General features: G+C 45.0%; 1 protein-coding gene across 1 annotated transcript in view; it reads right to left on the minus strand.

The window, feature by feature from the left end:
- Positions 1-22,608, minus strand: part of TRMT12 (tRNA methyltransferase 12 homolog) — a 461,498-nt gene that overhangs the window by 365,767 nt on the left and 73,123 nt on the right. Inside the window, exon 2 of the mRNA XM_068248040.1 lies at positions 12,832-12,933. Within this exon, the coding sequence (XP_068104141.1) occupies positions 12,832-12,905 (74 nt within the window). The 5' untranslated portion in view covers positions 12,906-12,933. The remainder of the gene's footprint in view (positions 1-12,831; positions 12,934-22,608) is intronic.

Consider the following 22,608-nt stretch of genomic DNA (forward strand, 5'->3'; position numbering starts at 1 on the left):
GTTGGAGTCTGGGTCTTAGGTATCTAAATGATCCTATAAGGCTCAGAGCCCCTTTATAATTTTTTCCTCCCGGGGGTGTTTTAAAAAACAAAAACAAAATTTCCTGCTGCCACGCTATACTCCTCAATGGAGTGGTGGTCCCCTACAGCTCTGACTCATATATTGTGAGTCCCTCCGGTAGCCAGTGGGCGATTGGCTTACCTTTTTTGTCTGGGTGCCGTCTGCTCCGCGTTTGGGCTGTTTTCCTGACATTTCGGGCAGCGCTATTGGTGTCCGGCTGAGCGTCTTCTTCTCCAGCCGGGAGGTGTGTAAGTGTAAATCTCGCGCGGGCGCACGAGACTTCCGGCTCCTTTACTTAGTATGGGCGGAAGCGCCTGGGCGGCCATCTTGCTTGTGGGCATAGAGCGTCTGGAGCCGGAAATTGGCTTCAGACCTTATTTAAACGGCCAGTTTGTAGCAATGGCGTTGCAGACGCTGGTGTTTGGCTGCGGAGCTGGGAAAGATCATTTGGAAAGGTAGGCAAAGGAGGTAGACAGGGATACTACGTTTTATTTTGCAGGGGGGGGGGGGGGGGGTTATTTATTACCCTTTGTCAAGTTGCAGTAGAATCTTTAAAGCATAGATTCATGGGGCATATATATATATATATATATATATATATATGTATGTATACTTTTACATAGGTATATATGTATATACATATATAGGTTTATAGAATACAGATAACATAGGAAAATATCAGTGAGTTTCGTTGTGTCATAATATCTTGCAGGAGCAGGCGGGCAACAGACTTCTTATTTTACTTTTTATTTTTTTATTACAGCTGTTATGGGGAAGAATAAGGGAGTAAGCTCTAAAGCTATAAGGTAAGGGTGGTAAGTAAAAAAAAAAAAAAAAAAAGTTGGTCCAGTAGCTCAAAATTACTTTTGGTTTCTTTTAGACGTCCTCAAGAGAGGGGAGTACGACAGAAGCTACTGACCCGGTCTAGAGTAAAGTCGCTGGACGCGGTCGTGAGTCAGCAGGGCGATGCAAAAGCCTCATCATCCAATTCAGAGTCAGAGAGAAGGATGTGGACATCGCCTAAACCTACCCATAAATCCTCGTACAGAAGAATCTTGTCTTCTAGCGAGGAGTCGGATGAGCCGATTGCATCCACTTCATTCCAAGCAAAGTCCTTGCCTCCGGGGGATAGGTGTTGGATTTGTGGAAGACCGTCCCTTGCCAACAAAAAAGTGTGTGACGTCTGTCATTTGGACATTGCTCGAGAGGATAGAGAAGTATCTACCCTCATTAAGCAAGTGGTGAAAGACACTGTAGCTGAGATGGCATGGGACCGTAGGGCTCCTGCTAGAGAATCGAGATATTCTTCTCAAGAAGGCAGTTCCGAAAGTGACTCGGAAGAGAATACGGAGGGATTTGATTTCTCTCTGGTACCTTCTTATGTAGCAAAAGTCAAAAATGCTATTCAGTGGCAAGAGGACTCCTCTTCCCCTAGGCCTAAGAAAAGGAGATACTTCAAGAATTTGCGTAAAATGAGAGTCTCTTTCCCTCTGATGGAAGAAATAAGAGACGTGATTAGAGAGGAGTGGGATAAAACGGTTAAGAAACCGTCCTTTAAGAACAAGTTTCAAAAATTGTATCCTCTGTCTCAGGAAGATGAATCGCTGATTCAATCAGTACCAGTGGTGGATGCATCAGTCATCAGAATTGTACGCAATGTCGCTCTGCCATTGGAAGACTCTGTTTACTTCAGGGACGTGATGGACAGACAGATCGATCAAGATCTTAAGCGATCATATTTAGCTTCGGGAGAGTGTTCACGGGCGGCAATCTCTCTCACGTCAATTGCTAAGGCAATGAAAGTTTGGGTGGAGGACGCCCAGAAGAGGATTCATAGAAAAGGAGATATGGAAGACATTGTAGATACCTTCCAAGATTTAAGTCTAACGGTGGATTTTTTGAGTGAGGCTAGTGTAGACATAATTAGGTCTGCAAGCAGAGCGATGCTGTATAGCATTATGGCGAAAAGATCACTGTGGCTGAAGCCTTGGGCCGCGGATCCTACTTCAAAGCAATCTTGGGTAAAGATCCCTTTTGATGGGAAGAATCTGTTTGGTTCTAAGATGGATGCGGCAATATCCAGGGTGACCGGCGGTAAGTCGGGCCTACTGCCTCAAGACAGGCGATTCAGAAAGCAGAATTATTCACAGTTTAGGAAACAGCAACCGAATAGATATACAGAGGCCAGGTCTTATAGACCGGGCAAAGAATATAGGAAAAATTGGCGCAGACCGCAAGCTGCTTTCCAAAGAGCTAATAAGGGGAAACTTCAAAGCCTTTTTGAGGTGTTGCCCGTCCAAGATTTTCCGGTAGGAGCCAGACTACTTTACTTCAGGAAAATCTGGGTGGGAGAAGTACGAAACAGTTGGGTTGTGAAGACGGATTCGGAAGGTCATCTTTGGGATTTCAAGATCTTACCTCCAAACAGTCGTTATATTCAAACAAAGATCCCAGACAATCAAGAAAAGCTAAGAACTCTCGAAGATTATGTTGCAGAATTAATTCAACAGAGAGCAGTAATTCACGTGCCTCATTCAGAGAGACGAAAGGGATTTTATTCTCCGCTGTTTCTAATAAAGAAAAAGACGGGGAAATTGAGACCAGTACTGGGCTTGAAAAGCTTAAACAAATATATCTTTGTTCCAAAGTTCAAGATGGAGAGCCTTCAGTCCATAATCTCGGCTATACAACCAGGAGACTGGATGTGCTCCGTGGATTTAAAAGACGCATATTTTCATGTGCCCGTACATGCAGATTACCAGAAATTTTTACGTTTTTCGGTCGGGAAGTTACATCTACAATTCGTCTGTCTCCTGTTCGGACTATCAACGTCGCCGAGAACATTTTCAAAAATTCTTTTGACGGTAATAGCTCTAGTACGGGTGCAGGAAATACGCGTCTTTCATCATTTAGACGACATACTGATATTGGCCACTTCAAGTCAGCAGCTAATTTGGCACAGAGAGATTCTCTTACAAACACTTCAGAGGTTCGGATGGTTGATAAACTATCAAAAAAGTCAGTTTCATCCAACACGGAAAATGATCTTTTTGGGTGCCGAGTTAGACACACAACATGGGACGATTTCTCTTCCTCAGGAGAAAATAGACAGAATAAGGCAAAACGTTCTCAGTCTAGGGAAAAGTCGAGTAGTAACAGCCAGAGCGTGCATGCAGACAATAGGTCTAATGTCATCCTCGATTCCGATGGTGAGATGGGCTCACTGGCAGCTACGTCCACTGCAACTCTGTTTACTGAATCAATGGAACAAAGAAGATTTGACACAGAGGATAGTCTTGACTCACACGGCGAGAAATTCTCTGCAGTGGTGGAGGTCGACTTACAACTTGAAGAATTGCCGACTCCTGCAACAGCCATGTTGGGAAGGCATAACAACGGATGCCAGTGCAACAGGTTGGGGAGCAGTATACTTGAATCGCACGGCTCAGGGAAATTGGAAGTTCCCCTCTCAAGGCATAGTCTCAAATGTCTTGGAGCTGAGAGCTGTCCTCCAAGCCTTAAAGCACTTTCTTCCTCTGGTAAAGTACAAATCTGTGCTGTTAAGAATAGACAACACTGCGGCAGTAGCCTACGTGAAGAACCAGGGGGGGACACACAGCAAGTCGCTAATACAGGAGCTATCTCCCATCATGACCTTGGCCAAGGCCAATCTACAGGACCTGTCAGCCCTTTACATTCCAGGAGTCCAGAACAGAATGGCAGACTACCTTTCGAGATACAAGATAGACAACAACGAATGGTCGCTGCTACCACGAGCATTCCACATCATAGTGAAACAGTGGGGTTGGCCAGAAGTAGACTTATTTGCGTCAGAGGCCAATCACAAGGTGAAGAATTACTTCTCACGGTTCCAGGATCCAAGGGCTTTGGCGACAGATGCATTGCTTCAACCTTGGAACTTTAACAAGGCGTACGCTTTCCCTCCAACTCCACTAATTTCCAGATTCCTGAGGAAATGAAGGACTCATACTCTGACAGTCTTGGCAGTAATACCTTATTGGCCTGCAAGACCTTGGTTTCCTTTGTTACTGCAGATGAGCACACAGGAACCCCTGCCTCTTCCTCAAGTTCAAGACCTGTTGTCACAGGGGGAAATTTATCATCAAGACCCAGTGCGTCTGAAATTGATGGCGTGGAATTTGAGAGGCTTAGGCTTCTAAACTCAGGCTGTTCTATACAGGTTGCGGACACCTTGATAAAGGCCAGAAAACCCTCTACTCTAGCTTCTTACAACAGAGTCTGGAAGGCTTTCTCGGATTTTGCAAAAATGTCAGGTTTTGCAATTGACAGCTTTGAAGTATCCAACCTCCTAAGCTTTCTACATAGAGGTCTACAGTTGGAACTAGCCTACTCTACGTTAAAAAGACATGTGTCAGCTATCTCAGCCATATCTGGAATTTCTTGGTCAGAGCATGTTTTAGTGAGGCAGTTCTTTAAGGCAGCAATCAAGATGAGACCACCTTTAAAGCCAAAGTTTCCTAAATGGGATCTTCCCATAGTGTTGCATTATCTGGAGAATAACTTATCCTCCTCTGGACCTTTGTCTTTATATGACTTAACGTTAAAAACCGTATTTCTTATAGCGATAACATCTGGCAGGAGGGTATCAGAGCTCCAGGCTCTGAGATGCAAGGAACCGTACCTAGTCTTCTATGATGACAGATTAGTTCTTCATCCAGTTCAATCTTTCCTTCCAAAAGTTACAACTCCTTACCATCTGAATCAAGAATGGACCTTGCCAAGTTTCAGAACTCAGGAAGATCAGTCTATTTTGCACCAGTTGGATGTGCCATCTACTGTGAAACTTTATCTGGAAAAGACTGAAGTTATTCGACAGTCAGAGAGACTGTTTATAATCCCTAGTGGTTACAGGAAGGGCAAACCAGCCTCGACTAGAACCATAGCAAAATGGATAGTTTCTCTAATTCAGAAGGCATACAAAGCTAAAGGCTTTGTGCTGCCGCAGGAAATAGTAGCCCATTCGACGAGAAGCATGTCTTCTTCTTGGGCGAGAGTGGGGAAGGTAAGACAAGACAAGACAAATAACATTTATATTGCGCTTTTCTCCTTGCGGACTCAAAGCGCCAGAGCAGAGCAGCAGCCACTAGGGCGCGCTCTATTGGCAGTAGCAGTGTAAGGGAGACTTGCCAAAGGTCTCCTACTGAATTAGTGCTGGCTTACTGAACAGGCAGAGCCGAGATTCAAACCCTGGTCTCCTGTGTCAGAGACAGAGCCCTTAACCATTACACCATCAGCCAACTGCCAAGGTAGCGTTGCCTACAATCTGCAGAGCAGCAAATTGGGCTTCTGGACATACCTTCTTAAGGCATTACGCTGTAGATCCAGCTTTATTATCGTCGGTGGAATTTGGTAAAAAAGTAGTTTCCTCCACTGTTGCTTCTGCAATATAATTTAATTTGTTTGGCTGGATTAATTGATTAAATTGCTTTATGTTTTGCATCCCACCCTGTTGTATTGTCTAGTTATTGGCCCATTAGTATGCCGACATCGGTGATTTTCCTTTCCTGGTAGTCTCCATGTCGGCATGCGATCCCACGCTATGCTGTCGGCTCGTCTAGTTACGTGAATGGCAGTATGGGGTGGAGCATAGCTTTTAAAATCTTTGGACATCCTACTGGGGCAAAGGGGAGGGACTTTGCCCATTAGTATGCCGACATGGAGACTACCAGGAAAGGAAAATCACCGATAGGTAAGTATACGATTTTCCTAAATCTCTTTACAAAAGAGGGACCTAATATAGGTTTTAGTAACACTCCAAATTGAAGTAAAGAAAACAATAGTTACTCACCGGGTAACGTTCTTTCTAGTGATCCTCTGGGACAAGACTCCGAGATATCCACGCCCCTTCCAGGAAATATTTCAATCCCTCCCCTATAAAAGAAAGGCCATGAGAATCTCCCCTCAGTCTTAAATAATAACTGTCTAGAACTCTTCCTTTCACTTATTTATACTATGAACCGCTCCATACCAAGTACAGAATTAATCTATTATACCCCAATCGGGTGGGACTCTTGTCCCAGAGGATCACTAGAAAGAACGTTACCCGGTGAGTAACTATTGTTTTATCCAGTGATCCTCTGGGACAAGACTCCGAGATGATAAGCAAGAATCAAACCTCAGGGTGGGTAGCAGCCTTCAGGACCTTACGACCAAAGGCTTGCTGTTGTTCTGATAACACATCCAACTTATAATGTTTCACAAAAGTGTTAAAACTTGACCACGTAGCGGCTTTGCAAATCTGCTCCGGGGTAGCACCAGAATTATGTGCCCAGGATGATGCTACTGCTCTAGTTGAATGTGCCGTGAAGGACAACGGGAGTTCCAGGTTCAACAAAGAATAAGACATATTAATAGCTTTCTTAATCCATCTAGATATAGTAGATTTGGATGCAGTGCAACCTTTATTCTTACCCCCAAATAGGACAAACAAGGAATACGACTTCCTAAATTCTGAAGTAGTCTTGATATAGTGTAAAATACACCTTCTAACATCTACTAGGTACAGATCTTTATCCTTCTTTTTCCCCCCCTGGATACTAAAGGAAGGAATAACAATAGATTGAGATCTATGGTATTTGGACACCACCTTGGGAAGAAACCCTGGGTCTGTCTGCAAAACTAATCTGTCTCATTTTATTTGGGTATTTTTGGGAGGGTGGGATGTAAACTATAGTTTTATAATGTAATTGTGTGTTGTTTTTATTTTTTTTTACTTTTAATTGTAGTTTTACTTTTTGGCCACAAGATGGCGGCCATGAGTTTTTTTACATGACGTCACTCTAAACGTAACACACGCTTAGAGTGACGCAGGGGGGAGGCAACGGCCAGAAAAAGCACAGCTTCCGAGAGAAGCTGTCGCTTTTTCAGCGGGGGAGAGGAATCAGTGATCGGGCACCATAGCTGGATACATTGATTCCGTGGCTACCGAATCCGCGGCTGGGAGTGCGCGTGTAACCAAAATAGGCTAATGTAAATCAGGGTTATATCCTGCAAGAATCTATCCCAAAAATTCTTACACCATGGAGGTCGGAGTTTGGAGTCGCTCTAAAAATTAAACTGGAAAAAAAAAATACAGGTTGATCCAACTTTGATGTAATGTCCTTAAAACACGACAAAATTAGGCTCAGTAGTTTGTGTATGGCCTCCACAAGCCTATATGACCTCTCTACAACACCTGTGCATGCTCCTGATAAGGTTGCAGATGGTCCCCTGAGGGATCTCCTCCCAGACCTAGACTAAAGCATCCACCAACTCTTGGACAGTCAGCAAGACATGATGTCCCAGATGAGCTCAATTGAATTCAAGTCTGGGGAACGGGTGGGCCAGTCCATAGCATCAATGCCTTTGTCTTGCAGAAACTACTGACACATTCCAGGTCTAGCTTTGTCTTGCATTAAGAGGAACCCAGGGCATACCTACCCAGCATATGGTCTAACAAGGGGTCTGAGGGTCTCTTGTCGGTAGCTAATGGCAATCAGGCTACCTCTGCCAAGCACATGGAAAGCTTTGCGGCCCTACATCATTACTGACCCATTGCCAAACCGGTCATGCTGGAGGATGTTGCAGGCAGCAGAACGTTCTCCACGGCACCTCCAGGCTCTGTAACGCTTGTCATGTGGTTGGTGTGAAACTGCTTTTATCTGTGTGGAATACAAGGTGTCAGTGGTGTATTTGTCAATCTTGGTGTTCTCTTGCAAATGCCTAATGTCCTGAACGGTGTTGGACTGTAAGCACAACTCCCACCTGTGGACGTCGGTCCCTCATACCACCCTCATGGAGTCTGTTTCTGACCGTTTGAGCAGTCATGCACATTTGTGGCCCGCTGTAGGTAATTTTGCAGGGCGCTAGCAGTGCTCCTCCTGTTTTTTCTTGCACAAAGGCAGAGGTAGCAGTCCTGCTGCTGGGTTGTTGCCCTCCTACGGCGTCCTCCATGTCTCCTGATGTACAGGCCTGTCTCCTGGTAGTGCCTCCATGCTCTAGACCTTCTTGCCACAGCTTGCACTGATGTGCCACCCCTAGATGAGCTGCACTACCTGAGCCACTTGTGTGCGTTGTATACTCCGTCTCATGCTACCACTAGAGTGAAAGCACCGCCACCATTCAAAAGTGACCAAAACAGAGGACGGATGTCTTGCTAATTGCCTATAATTTCCACCTGTTGTCTATTTCATTTGCAGCATGTGAAATTGATTGTCAAGCAGTGTTGCTAACAAAGTGGACAGTTTGATTTCACAGAAGTGTGATTGACTTGGAGTTACATTGTGTTGTTTACTTGTTCCCTTAAAGAGAACCCGAGGTGGGTTTGAAGAATATTATCTGCATACAGAGGCTGGATCTGCCTATACAGCCCAGCCTCTGTTGCTATCCCAAACCCCCCTAAGGTCCCCCTGCACTCTGCAATCCCTCATAAATCACAGCCACGCTGCTGACAAACAGCTTGTCAGAGCTGGCTGTGTTTATCTCTATAGTGTCAGTCTGCTGCTCTCCCCGCCTCCTGCAGAACTCCAGTCCCCGCCTGCATCCCTTCCCTCCCTGCTGATTGGAGGGAAGGGACAGGGGCAGGGACCGGAGCTATGCAGGAGGCGGGGGAGCAGCTGAGACTGACACTACAGATGTAAACACAGCCTCACAGCATGGCTGTGATTTATGAGGGATTGCAGAGTGCAGGGGGACCTTAGTGGGGTTTGGGATAGCAACAGAGGCTAGGCTGTATAGGCAGATCCAGCTTCTGTATGCAGATAACATTCTTTAAACACACCTCGGGTTCTCTTTAATTTCTTTGAGTAGTGTATTTTTCTCATATATAAGTATATGCAAAGTATTTAGCAAAACAAAAAAAATAACAGCTATGTGACAGAATTTTTCTCATATATATTAGTATATCCCTATACCCCCACACCTTTCCCATGTTACTCTGGGAGAAGGGAAAATTCAGTGTGTCTGAAAACTGTCCACTTATGGTCCGAATACTACAATCGGACCAACTGGTGCCTGGTTTACCCCATGGGCAGCACGGTGGCATAGTGGTTAGCGATCTCGCCTTGCAGCGCTGAGTCCCCGGTTTGAATTCCAGCAAGGGCAACATCTGCAAGGAGTTTGTATGTTGTCCCTGTGTCATGTGTGGGTTTCCTCTGGGCACTCCGGTTTCCTCCCACATCCCAAAAACATAGAGATATGTTAATTGGTTTCCCCTAAAAATTGGCCCTAGACTATGATATATGAACTACACAACACATACATAGACATATGACTATGGTAGGAACTAGATTGTAAGCCCCTCTGAGGGACAGTTAGTGTTAGTGACAAGACAATATACTCGGTGCAGTGCTGCGTAATATGTCGGCGCTATATACAGTGTCTTGCAAAAGTATTCAGGCCCCCTTGAAGTTTTCCACATTTTGTCAAATTACTGCCACAAACCTGAATCAATTTTATTGGAATTCCACATGAAAGACCAATACAAAGTGGTGTACACGTGAGAAGAGGAACGAAAATCATACATGATTCCAAACATTTTTTACAAATAAATAACTGCAAAATGGCGTGTGTGTAATTATTCAGCCCCCCTGAGCCAATACTTTGTAGAACCACCTTTTGCTGCAATTACAGCTGCCAGTCTTTTAGGGCATGTCACTACCAGCTTTGCACATCTAGAGACTGAAATCCTTGCCCATTCTTCTTTGCAAGACAGCTCCAGCTCAGTCAGGTTAGATGCACAGCGTTTGTGAACCGCAGTTTTCAGATCTTGCCACAGATTCTCAATTGGATTTAGATCTGGACTTTGGCTGGGCCTTTCTAACACATGGATATGTTTTGTTTTAAACCATTCCATTGTTGCCCTGGCTTTGTGTTTAGGGTCATTGTCCTGCTGGAAGGTGAACCTCCACCCCAGTCTCAAGTCTTTTGCAGACTCCAAGAGGTTTTCTTCCAAGATTGCCCTGTATTTGGCTCCATCCATCTTCCCATCAACTGTGACCAGCTTCCCTGTCCCTGCTGATGAGAAGCACCCCTAGAGCACGATGCTGCCACCACCATATTTGACAGTGGGGATGGTGTGTTCAGAGTGATGTGCAGTGTTAGTTTTCCGCCACACATAGCGTTTTGCATTTTGGCCAAAAAGTTCCATTTTGGTCTCATCTGACCAGAGAACCTTCTTCCACATGTTTGCTGTGTCCCCCACATGGCTTGTAGCAAACTGCAAACGGGACTTCTTATGCTTTTCTGTTAACAATGGCTTTCTTCTTGCCACTCTTCCATAAAGGCCAACTTTGTGCAGTGCACGACTAATAGTTGTTCTATGGACAGATTCCCCCACCTGAGCTGTAGATCTCTGCAGCTCATCCAGAGTCACCATGGGCCTCTTGACTGCATTTCTGATCAGTGCTCTCCTTGTTCGGCCTGTGCGTTTAGGTGGATTTCCTTGTCTTGGTAGGTTTACAGTTGTGCCCTACTCCTTCCATTTCTGAATGATCGCTTGAACAGTGCTCCGTGGGGTGTTTAAGGCTTTGGAAATCTTTTTGTAGCCTGAGCCTGCTTTAAATTTCTCAATAACCTTATCCCTGATCTCTCTGGTGTGTTCTTTGGACTTCATGGTGTTGTTGCTCCCAATATTCTCTTAGACAACCTCTGAGGCCGTCACAGAGCAGCTGTATTTGTACTGACATTAGATTACACACAGGTGCACTCTATTTAGTCATTAGCACTCAGCAGGCAATGTCTATGGGCAACTGACTGCACTCAGACCAAAAAGGGGCTGAATAATTATGCACACTCCACTTTGCAGTTATTTATTTGTAAAAAAAAATGTTTGGAATCATAGATGATTTTCATTCCACTTCTAACGTGTACACCACTTTGTATTGGTCTTTCATGTGAAATTCCAATAAAATTGATTCATGTTTGTGGCATTAATGTGACAAAATGTGGAAAACTTCAAGGGGGCCAAATACTTTTGCAAGCCACTGTAAATACTTAAAATAAATAAATATACATTGTGCAGCGTCTACTGCCACTAGACCCCTAATTAGCTCTGTTCCCCCTCATTAGGGCCAATCACTGCATTTGCTGAGTAGCAGTGACCTGTGATTGGCTCTAATGATGAAGCCTTGGTCCCGCCCTTGAGACCTTCAGCTCAAATCAATAAAGGTGATAGCAGTGATGTTCTTTTCCTCTCTCTTTCAGACAAATCATAGACATCCTCCGCCCTTCCCCTTGGTGGTACAATCCCAGGGCTGTACTGGAAAAGCACATGGTGGCAGAGGACGCTGCACAATGTATGTGAGACAAAGTCAGGTGTCGTTCGGGGGCAGATTTGCTCTGTAAGAGCAGGAAGCAGGACAGAGCAGAACACGGGGACAGATAGAAGAGGACACTGTTAGAGCAGGACAGATAGATAGATGGAGAAGGATATGGGACAGAGCTAATTAGGGGTCCAGTGGCAGCAGACGCTGCACAATGAACATGTAAAAGCACATTACTGGGACAGAGCAAGACAAAGGGACAGACAGTGGAGGACACAGGATACAAGAGGGACACAGGAGTACAAAGATGGACATGGGTACACAAGATGGACACAGGGGACACAAGATGGAAGCAGACAAACACAGGAGGATACAGGGAGACACAAGAGCTACAAGGAAGACACAAGGGGGACACAAGAGGTACTAAGTGGGGCATTATTTGGGGAGAAGATCCACAAGATGCCCTGCACCATGGACCCTCCAGGTTTAGTATAACTTTTTCCTGTGGGCTCATGGTCCGAAAAATACAGTAAAACAGTGGGTTAATGTCCTGGCGTTGAGCTTGTAAGTGCTGGATTGTGAGGGGAACTGAAGGGGCTAATTTTCTCACTATGGCTCTAAGGTATTGCCAATAGTCACAGTAGTATGAGCTATAGAAAACTGGTGTGGCAAACATGCAGCTGAATGGATGTAATAAGTCCGTGAATGGCAGAGATAGCAGCACTCATAGCAGCTGCTGGGCCACTACAGTGCTGGTCTAAGTTGCCGGCCAGGAGGCTATCATTGTGAGTCAGTGGATAAAAGTAATTACAGCAGACAGTGTAACTGCGGGGTGAGGGGATGCTGCATGCACAGAAAGAACGCATCCCTAGCAGCTGTAGCTGTCAGGGAGCCACCACTCACAGGAAGCCCTGTGCAGGGAAAAATGCTCTTACTCTCTCAGGGTGGTCAAGCAGGAACAGCTGGTGGCTGTTCTGAGAGCCACAGTGACTATCCTGCTTGCAAGGGGTCAAACAGCCTGCATGGATGGCTGGTGAAACAATTGTTTCCCAATATTGACATCAGAGGGACACAAGACAGCGGGGCTGCATCTCGCCCAGTAACTGGTAGTAAATTACTGCTTTACTGGCAGATGCTTGCTGACACTGTGTCGGGAAGCCAAGGGTGACTGAACACCGGAGAATGGCCAGCTCCATAAATCTGCTGCCTACAAATCACATGGTGGAGCTCCCAGTGCTCTCCCCTCCAGCCATCCAATCAGCTGTGCTCTCCCCTCCAGCCATCCACTGCAGGAAACAGGTCTGCTCCGATCCTGCAGGCCAGTAACAGGCTGAGGAGTACAGGCATCAGGATCACTGAGTCACAATGACCCACACTTTTATGAAGAGCGATGGGTGACATAAAAATGTCATTACCATGGTTCTTCTCAGTGGGAGAAACAATTGAACCCTGGCCCATTTGCTCAAGACACTAATGGCTTAAATTGTACCTGTATTTTTGTGAGAAAGCACACTGTGTAACTAATGCCTGGACGCCAATAAATCGATCTTTGCTCATTTCCATGTCTCTCTCCCAGTAGCAGTAGATGTATCTGCAAACATGCAAAAAATAAATAAATTAACAAACTAAAATAAATTCAGATGAACCCTGCCTTTTTTTTTTTTTTTTTTTTTTTTTAAAGATTCTTTTATTTAATAATTTTGACATAGTTAAACAGACAAAGACATATTGCCAAACTTATGAACAAAAGTCCACCAATATAACAAGTCTTATTACAAAAAGTTGTATATTAAACACAATAGTAAAGAATATGCATGGAAATGGTTATTCACAACTCTAAAGGTAAGTATAGTCATAAATATTGGTCGCTATCCAGTGCGGCCTCTCAATATATAGGGATGTGTTAGTACTGACAATACTAAAGTGGAATAATCTGAGCTAAGATCGAGTTATCGTGAAAAGGGAGGTCACCGTCATACAATGTTGAAGTTTACTAGGTGTATACGTTAGTCCTCAATAATCGCGCAGAATAGACTTTCTGGGAGACCCTGGGCTCATGGGGAACATACACCAGGGCACCCCATAACAGATGTTTATTAATCAGAGAGGACTCACATGACATCTAAACCTTCTGCCGCCCGCGTTACGCCAATGGGCGTGGCCGCGGCGGCAGCCCCAGGACCGCCTAACGCTGATTGGCGTAAAGCCCTGGGGCTGTAATTTGCACGAGATCGCACGCATACTGCGCGCGCATCTCATGCACGGAGAGCGGAGCTCCGCCCCGCCTTCAGTCTCCGAGCGGCTATTGCCGCTCGGGAGACTGTTAGACGGCGATCACGCCGTCTATTTACTAGGTGCAGCGCTGCGATGAGCAGCAGCGCTGCACTGGGGACAGCCGTGTGACACAGCTGTCCCCATGGGGGACAAGAGAGCGATCGGCTCTCATAGGCAGAAGCCTATGACAGCCGATCGCCATAATTGGCTGGCTGTGGGGAGGGAAGAAATTTAAAGAAACAGGGTTTAAAAAAAGAATAATATTTATTTTAAAAAAAATAAACATGGGGGGAGCGATCAGACCCCACCAACAGAGAGCTCTGTTGGTGGGGAGAAAAGGGGGGGAATCACTTGTGTGCTGAGTTGTGCGGCCCTGTAGCTTGGCCTTAAAGCTGCAGTGGCCAATTTTGCTAAAAATGGCCTGGTCACTAGGGGGGTTTAGCCCTGCAGTCCTCAAGTGGTTAATATCTATCCCATATTGCGCTTACAGCTAGCCAAGGTCACATGCATATCTAGTAGAGATATAACATTATTATAACGGACTAATGAGTTAAATAAAAACAGTGAACTAGGCAATACAAAAAGAGAGATGACTAACATTAAGACAATAGACGAAGAGCAAGAAAAAAGGAATTAGAAGGAAAGGAAGAAGAAAGGCACTGGAGTGTACCCAGGAGGGCCCACCGCACAGATGGCAAAATGAAAGTGATCCCTTCTCGCCATAGGACTCTGATTATATACTCCTTATGCCTTTTTTTCAGGAATACCTTTACTCCCATCACACGTTATATATCAGTCTTAAGAGATTCATAACGTGGAGTTTCTTTGAACTCAAACCAACTAAACCAAGTCCTCCAGAACTGCTCATGTCTGCCCTGAACAGTTGCAGTGAGATCCTCCATTGAGCTGACCCAACCAACCTCCCTTAACCACTCTTTGGTAGAGGGAGGGGTGGTAGACTTCCAGTTCCTAGCCACCAGTTCCTCTAAGCTGGAGCAGAAACATGTGGGGAGCGGGCACATGGAACATATCACCCCCATTTGTAGCCTGTGTAGTGGCAGTGCAGGGCTGGGGCTGTTCAGCGGACTCTTACAGGACAGGGGGCAGCAGCAAGTGTGTAGGGCAGCAGGCTTACCCGAAATGAGCAGGCGATGAGGAGCCTTGTGGAGGGAAGAGGGGTGCTGCGGCTGCCGCGCGGCGTGGAGTTCCCCTCAGGCGGTGGAGATTTAGCTGCACCCAGCGGTGGAGTTCCTTCCAGGCAGTGAAGGTTCCTACCCAGCAGTGGAGATTCGCTGCGGTGGGGTCTTCTCCCACATAGGTGGCCGAGGTCCCGGTATCCAGCTGGCGGTATCAGAGCCTCCCTCCCTAAATGCTGGGTCCCGCCGAGAGAAGTAGTCCACGTGGGATCTAGGAGCGGCCGAGAGCAGCGGCCCGCAGCTGGAGGTGGAAGTGCTGCACTGCATACCAGGCACCAAGGCTGGAGACGAGCCTGAGAAAGCAGCACTCTCTGTGGTCGGAGAGTCCAGGAGACTTTGCGGCAGGTGAGGACCCGGGGGCACCGCCTCAAAATCCCTCTGATGGCACCGGGATGAGGAGCGGGATCGAGCAGCAGGATGGGGGCAGGGAAACCGGAGCCAGACCGTCTGCAGCTGCAATTCCGTGGCGGCAAAAAAAACTGCACCTGCACCTACACTATCCTAAAAGCTACTAAACCTATCCTCTCTAAGCTATCCTAAAAGCTGCTAAAAACTATCCTAAAAGCAACTGAAACTAAAACAAAACGACTTTCTCTACTAAAAACTACAGACAAAAAAACACTAAAAACAGCTAAAAAAAAACAAAACAAAACAAAAAAAACAACGAAAAAGAGGAAAAAAGGGGGAGCTGTGTGCCGAGGCAGCCTTCACAAGCGCTATCTTGATCTTTGTGCACCCATAGTTAATTGGGTTGAAAAGAAGACATGCTCATAGAGTTCAACCAGAAAATAAGGTACAACACTAGCCTGTACCCTCACATATCCCCATCAATACAGAAAAAGATGAAATACCCTTACAAGGCATGGTCCAACTAGGCCCAAAAGGGAAAAAAATCCTTCCCGATTCCAGGTGGCAATCAGATAAAATCCCTGGATCAATACCACTGTGAAGTAATTATAGCCATGAATATCTTGCAATGCAAAGAAAGCATTTAACCAGCCAGGCGGTATGGACGAGCTCAGCTCGTCCATCACCGCCGGAGGCTGCCGCTCAGGCCCTGCTGGGCCCGATTTTAGTGAAATAAAAAGCAGCACACGCAGCCGGCACTTTGCCAGCCGCGTGTGCTGCCTGATCGCCGCCGCTCTGCGGCGATCCGCCGCGAGCAGCGGCGAAAGAGGGCCCCCCCAGCCGCCTGAGCCCAGCGTAGCCGGAACAAAAAGTTCCGGCCAGCGCTAAGGGCTGGATTGGAGGCGGCTGACGTCAGGACGTCGGCTGACGTCCATGACGTCACTCCGCTCGTCGCTATGGCGACGATGTAAGCAAAACAAGGAAGGCCGCTCATTGCGGCCTTCCTTGTTTATTCTGGGCGCCGGAGGCGATCGGAAGAACGCCTCCGGAGCGCCCTCTAGTGGGCTTTCATGCAGCCAACTTTCAGTTGGCTGCATGAAATAGTTTTTTTTTTATTTAAAAAAAACCCTCCCGCAGCTGCCCTGGCGATCTTAATAGAACGCCAGGGTGGTTAAGCCCCCTTTAAACACAAGTATATATTCCTGTGGTAATACATTCCACATTTATTCAATCCTACTGTAAGGAACCTTTTCCTAAATAAATGGCTAACATTTTCCTTAATGTGAAAATCCTGTCCCTTAGTCCTTTGCACAAGTCTATAGACAAAAAGGAAAATGGATGGGAAATCTTGCACTACTCAGGACAGGGGACCAACCAATGAAAAAGTTAGAAATCACACTCTAGCGGCTCCTCAACACTCGGCTGTAAGGCGGACTGGAAGAGGAAAGGCAAAAGAGGAAGAGTGCTCTATAGTGTGATAACCAGGGCTGTGGAGTCGGAGTCAAGGAGTCAGCAATTTTTAGGTACCTGGAGTCGGAAAAAAATGCACAGACTTCGACTCCTAATGAATTTAAACTGTAATTAAAATAGAGAATACGATAATTTTTTTCTATTTCTCAGATAATAGTCATCATAAATAATTTATATATACAGTGATAGCTCTGCTTAGTCCATGAAAATGAAGTAAACCTAGCAAAAAATAGTTACTTGTACTGCTTCAATAAAGCAGTCACCGTATTTTTAAAGTCAGATATACATATCTGATTCTGACTGAATATATGATGTGCATGTTGTAAACAAAAAGCTATACCATCAAAAACAACAACAAATAACATTTGTAAAGCGCTTTTCTCCCGTAGGACTCAAAGCGCATAAGCATGGCTCCGACCATCGTGGTACAGAGGAAGACATTTTATAAATCTGGAAATGCCAGGCTAAACAGGTGGCTTTTCAGTCTGGATTTGAATAGCTCCAGGGATGGTGCTGTCTTTACTGGGTGTGGTAGGGAGTTCCAGAGAGTAGGGGCAGCATGGCAGAAGGCTCTATCTCCAGATTTTTTGAGGTGCACTCTGGGAGTGACCAAGTTTACAGAACTTGCTGATCTGAGGTTGTGAGAGGTGTGGTGCAGCTTCAGCAAGTCCTTCATGTATCCAGGGCCCAGATTGTGCAGGGATTTGAATGTCAGCAGTCCAATCTTGAAGAGTATTCTCCATTCTACTGGTAGCCAGTGCAGTGAGCGAAGGATCGGTGTAATATGACAGTGGCGAGGCTGGTTTGTTAGCAATCTGGCAGCAGAATTCTGCACTAATTGCAGGCGACGCAGGTCCTTTTTGGGGAGGCCAACATAAAGGGCATTGCAGTAGTCCAGACGTGATGTGATGAAGGCGTGGACTAGGGTTGGAAGATCCTCTGGGGGAATCAGATGTTTAATCTTTGCAATGTTCTTCAGATGAAAGAAGGAGGATTTAACTACAGATGAAATTTGGTTTCTGAAACTCAATTCCCCATCGATTAGTACGCCAAGGCTGCGCACAAGGTTGGAGCTGTTTATGTCTGAATTCCCAATCCTGATTGGTGTTGCTTTAGGATAGAGCTGTTTTGATGGCGAGCACTGGCTTTGGACAAACAGGACCTCAGTTTTGTCAGCATTCAGTTTCAACCAGTTATCATTCATCCATGCCTGTAGCTCAGCTAAGCAAGAGTTTATTTTTGGGGTAGGGTCTGTTCCACCAGGTTTGAAGGACAGGTATAGCTGTGTGTCATCGGCGTAGCAGTGGTACGTCAGGCCATGTCGTTGGATAAGTGTGCCGAGTGGCAACATGTAGTTTGCAAACAGCAGAGGGGATAGTATTGATCCTTGTGGCACTCCGAGTTGTAGAGGTGCAGGTTTGGACATTATAGGTCCTAGGGATACTCTCTGTGTTCTGTCAGTCAGGAATGATCTGAACCACTGGAGGACTGATCCACGGATACCACAGTACTCCTGCAGTCTGTTAAGCAGGATTTCATGGTCAACTGTATCAAAAGCCGCTGAGAGATCCAACAGGATTAGGATGGAGCATTCCCCTCTGTCCCTTGCCATGAGCAGATCGTTGCAGACTTGGATGAGGGCTGTTTCACAGCTGTGGTGTTTCTTAAAGCCAGATTGTAGAGGGTCCAGGATGTTGTTTACTGACAGCCAGGTTTCAAGTTGCAGATAGACAGCCTTTTCAATAACTTTACCTAAGAAGGGGAGGTTGGAGACAGGTCTGTAGCTGCTCATAGCATCTGGATCCATGGAAGGTTTTTTAAGAAGGGGCTTGATGATTCCTTCTTTTAGAGAGGTAGGAAACCTCCCTGCTTGTAGAGAGCAATTTACTATTTTGTGAAATGCTGGACCAAGCAGGTCAGGGCATTTCAGCATATGTTTAGTTGGTCCAGGGTCCAGGTCGCAGGTTGTCTGGCGGAGGCGACGGAGGATGTCTGAGATCTCTTCCTCACTAATACTTTTGAAGTCAGTCCAGGGTGTTAGGTTGTTTTTGCAGCTATTTCCAGGAGTTGCATGAGTCTTAGGTGCTGTGGACTGAATGAGAGACCGAATAGAGGATACTTTGTCAGCAAAGTAGCACGCAAATTTCTCACATAGCACCTTTGAGGGAGTTATAGTAGGTTTTAGACAGGATGGATTACATAGTCTATCAACTGTGCGGAATAGTTGGGCTGGTCTGTTGGCGGCCTTTGCGATCTCCTGTGATAGGTAGAAAAAACTGCACCAGACCAGTAATGTATTCAGTACAAACATTACACAATACAAACAAACTAATACAAATTACACAGTACAAACATACACATAACACAATCTATTGCAGTCTAAATGAATTGAGGTATAGGTAGACCCCGAATTACGAACGCCCGACTTACAAACGACCCACCAGTATGAACGGCATGGATTCGGTGTTTCCATGAGAACAAGTAAAAAAAAAAAAAAAAAAAAAGACATTTTCAAATTGGACTTGTGGTTTTTGAGAAAATTGATTTTAAAAAATTCAAAGAAAAAATGGCTTTTAAACTTGTATAAGCAGGTACAGAGGGCAGAGGTGACACAGAGGGGGACACTGGAGGCATAGAGGCGGTACATTGTTTCTACTTAAAAACAGATTCAGGTTAAGAACAAACCTACAGTCCCTATCTCGTTTGTTAACCGGGGGACTACCTGTACTGTTTTTCCCTTTTCCTTCCTTTTTCTCTTTTTTTGCCAGCAGATGGTGTTGAGGGCTATTCAGATACGGACAAATTCTAATTTCTTTTTTTTCCCACTAGATGGCGATCATGCGTATTTTCATGCTAGGAACGCATATATTTATAAGTGCATAATTTGTGGCCGCTCTCGGCCAACGTAGATGCGGGAGCCGACATCGCGTCTATGTTGGATAGCAACGTGGCGTGATGGAGGCTGTAGCGTGGCCACGCTACGCATTGGTGTTCCCCTCCTCTTCCCACTGAGCCATCTTTCCTTATATAAACTGATTGTAATAGACATGTCATTAGCTTTGAGAAAGCCACACTATCGGTGGTGAATCGCGATAGCGGTGGTGGGAACCCGTGGACCTAACTTTATCTGGTAGGAATCTTGCACTGCACTTTATCTCTGTGTCACTTTGCACATGCATCAGTCCTTACATTTCCCTTTTCTTCACGGGACTTTATCTTTCCTTCTTCATTGCTGCTTTTATTGGGCAACTTTTTATTCTTTGTTTTCTGGTCTTGACAAACTTGGTACAGTTACCCCTTTTCACCTTCTATAGTCAGCCTTGCTTGGCCCTTATTACTTCTCAATTTAATGTTTTTTGTACATGGTTAATTACATGCCCTGGAACATGGATTGTTATATTTTTCAATGTGGATTATAATTTTCTGGTGTTAATCACTGTGCACTTTATTCAGACCCTTGCTGGTCTGTCTTGTTATATTTAACACTTTATATATCCTCCGGTACTCTGATATTTGGGGTTTGTCTCCCCACCATTTAATATGTTTTTATGTTTTTTTTTATATATATGTGTAGTTCAAAAAAGATCTAATGTTTTCACTGAATAAATTACTGGTCTGGTGCGGTTTTTTGATGGTATAGCTTTTTGTTTGCAACATGTGGATTATATATACCGTTCTGCACATTCCAGGGAACCCTAGAACTAGTATAGGGTAATGATATTGTTTAAAATGTATATTGTTCAATGGATGGTGCTTCCCATTTTTTTGTTTCTTGACCATCTCCTTGGTCTTTTTTTCAGGGTAAAGCACGTCCTTGCCCTTTGGATAGTTTGTTTGATGAGGAGAAGGTTTGTCTGATGGATAACATGGTTTTTTAAAATAGATTGGAGAAGGACTGGAGTACACAACTTGAACACATTTTCCGTGCCATTCCCGGAAGGGTCTCTGGACACAATCCTGATACACCAGATGGATTTAAAAATGTATGCATGGACATTCAAGGGGCACTACAGTGAAAACCTGTAACATTTAAAATATGTGTAAACATATAAAAACATATAAAAATAAGAAGTACATTTTTTTCCAGAGTAAAATGAGCCATAAATTACTTTTCTCCTATGTTGCTGTCACTTACAGTAGGCATATTGCAAAAGGGAGAACAAATTCTCGGACTGGCACTAGAAGGCTGGTAATCCAATGAGGGAACGATGTAACCAATGTGCCTCCAGATACAGTTCAATACAGCAATGTTTGGAGAGAAAAGCTTCTGAGCACCATTAGTGCAGTAGAAAAAACACCTTTATTCCATCCTCATTACAAGATTTAAAAAAGCAGATGTTTAAGCCTAACAGTCTGTTTCACAGAGTCTCGCTCTGCTTCTTCAGAGGCAAATAAATTTACATCTTACACATTGAAACAACAGTTAAAATAGTCTTACCTATCTAGATGTCACTCCCCCCAGCCAAACGAGCGTGGAAACGCCGTCCCGAGCCGCCGCCATGAAGCCCCACCCCTTCCGGGCGCATCACACGCGTTACCACCTGGCGTCCATTGATGTGGAAAGTTTGTACACCAGGATCCCACAGGATAGGGGGGTGGAGGTTATCCAACAATTTCTGGTCCAACAGGATAAAGACCCTTTGTGGGTAGATTACATTGGGAGGTGTTTGTTATATGTCTTGAAACACAATGCTTTCTTGTTCAATGGTGTTTAGTATAGGCAGGCCTCTGGCGTGGCGATGGGGACCTCGGTGGCACCTACCTTTGCAAACCTTTTTTTGGCGCATTGGGAGGATTGTTTCATCTACCACAAGAGTAATCCCTATCGCCGCACCATTGTAGCCTGGCATCGCTATATGGACGATGTGCTGTTGGTCTGGGGTGGGGAGGAAGCTCTCTTTAATGAGTTTGTAAAATGGCTTGATTTAAATGACCTAAACATGAAATTTACAGGAGTTTGGGGTGACACTGAATTGCAGTTCTTGGATCTTATGTTGTTTGTAGAGGATGGAAGGTTATTATCTAGAGGGTTTAGAAAATCGACAGCTACCAATTCTATCCTTGCATATTCTAGCTACCATCCACGTCATGTGTTGGATGGCATACCATATAGCCAGTTTTTGCGGTTAAAAAGGAATAACAGTAAACAAGAAGATTTTGAAGCCCAATGCAAAGAACTGGGTGCTAGATTGATGTCTCGAGGATACCCATTGTCCTTGCTGATTGAGGCATTCACTCGAGCCAATGGACAGAAAAGAGAAAAACTTCTCCAATGTAAGGTTAAAAAGAAAAAAAGGTTTAAATCTGAAACAGGGAAATCTGTTATTCCCTTTGTTTTTGACTTCTCTCCTATGGCTCAGAGAATTCGCCAAACTATCAACAAAAATTGGACAGAGTTGGTGAATGACTCGAATGTGGGATCTAAACTACATGAGAAACCCATAGTGACATTTAGAAGGGCTAAAACCATTGGATACATACTAGTCAGAAGTGAGTACAGGGAGAAAAAGGAGGCTGATTGGTTAACTAAAATGAAACCTAAAGGCAATTTCCGTTGTCACAATTGTAACCACTGCCACCAATTCCTCCCTGGTAAATCACTCATATTGGGGGGTCATGAGATTCTATTCAAAGAACTCCTCCATTGTAAATCGACGTTTGTAGTGTATGCCATCTTATGTTCATGCAAACGATATTATATTGGGAAAACCACTAGACCTATGTGTGAAAGATTTCAGGAACACTACAATTCAATTAAGACTGGAAAAGGTGCGAGTCGTCTGATTGCGCATGTGAGAGAAATACATGGGGGCAATCCAAATTGTCTTTGTGGGTTAAAATCAGTCCAAATACCTGTAAGAGGTGGGTGTAGAGATAGATGTCTAAGGAGGGAGGAGGCCAGGCTGATTTCCCTAATGGATGCTTGTGGAAGGCTAGGCCTCAATGACCGTAATGAATTGTGGTGTTTTTTGGACAAG

This window comes from Hyperolius riggenbachi, chromosome 8, assembly GCF_040937935.1.
Source record: "Hyperolius riggenbachi isolate aHypRig1 chromosome 8, aHypRig1.pri, whole genome shotgun sequence".
Classification (NCBI taxonomy): Eukaryota; Metazoa; Chordata; class Amphibia; order Anura; family Hyperoliidae; genus Hyperolius; species Hyperolius riggenbachi.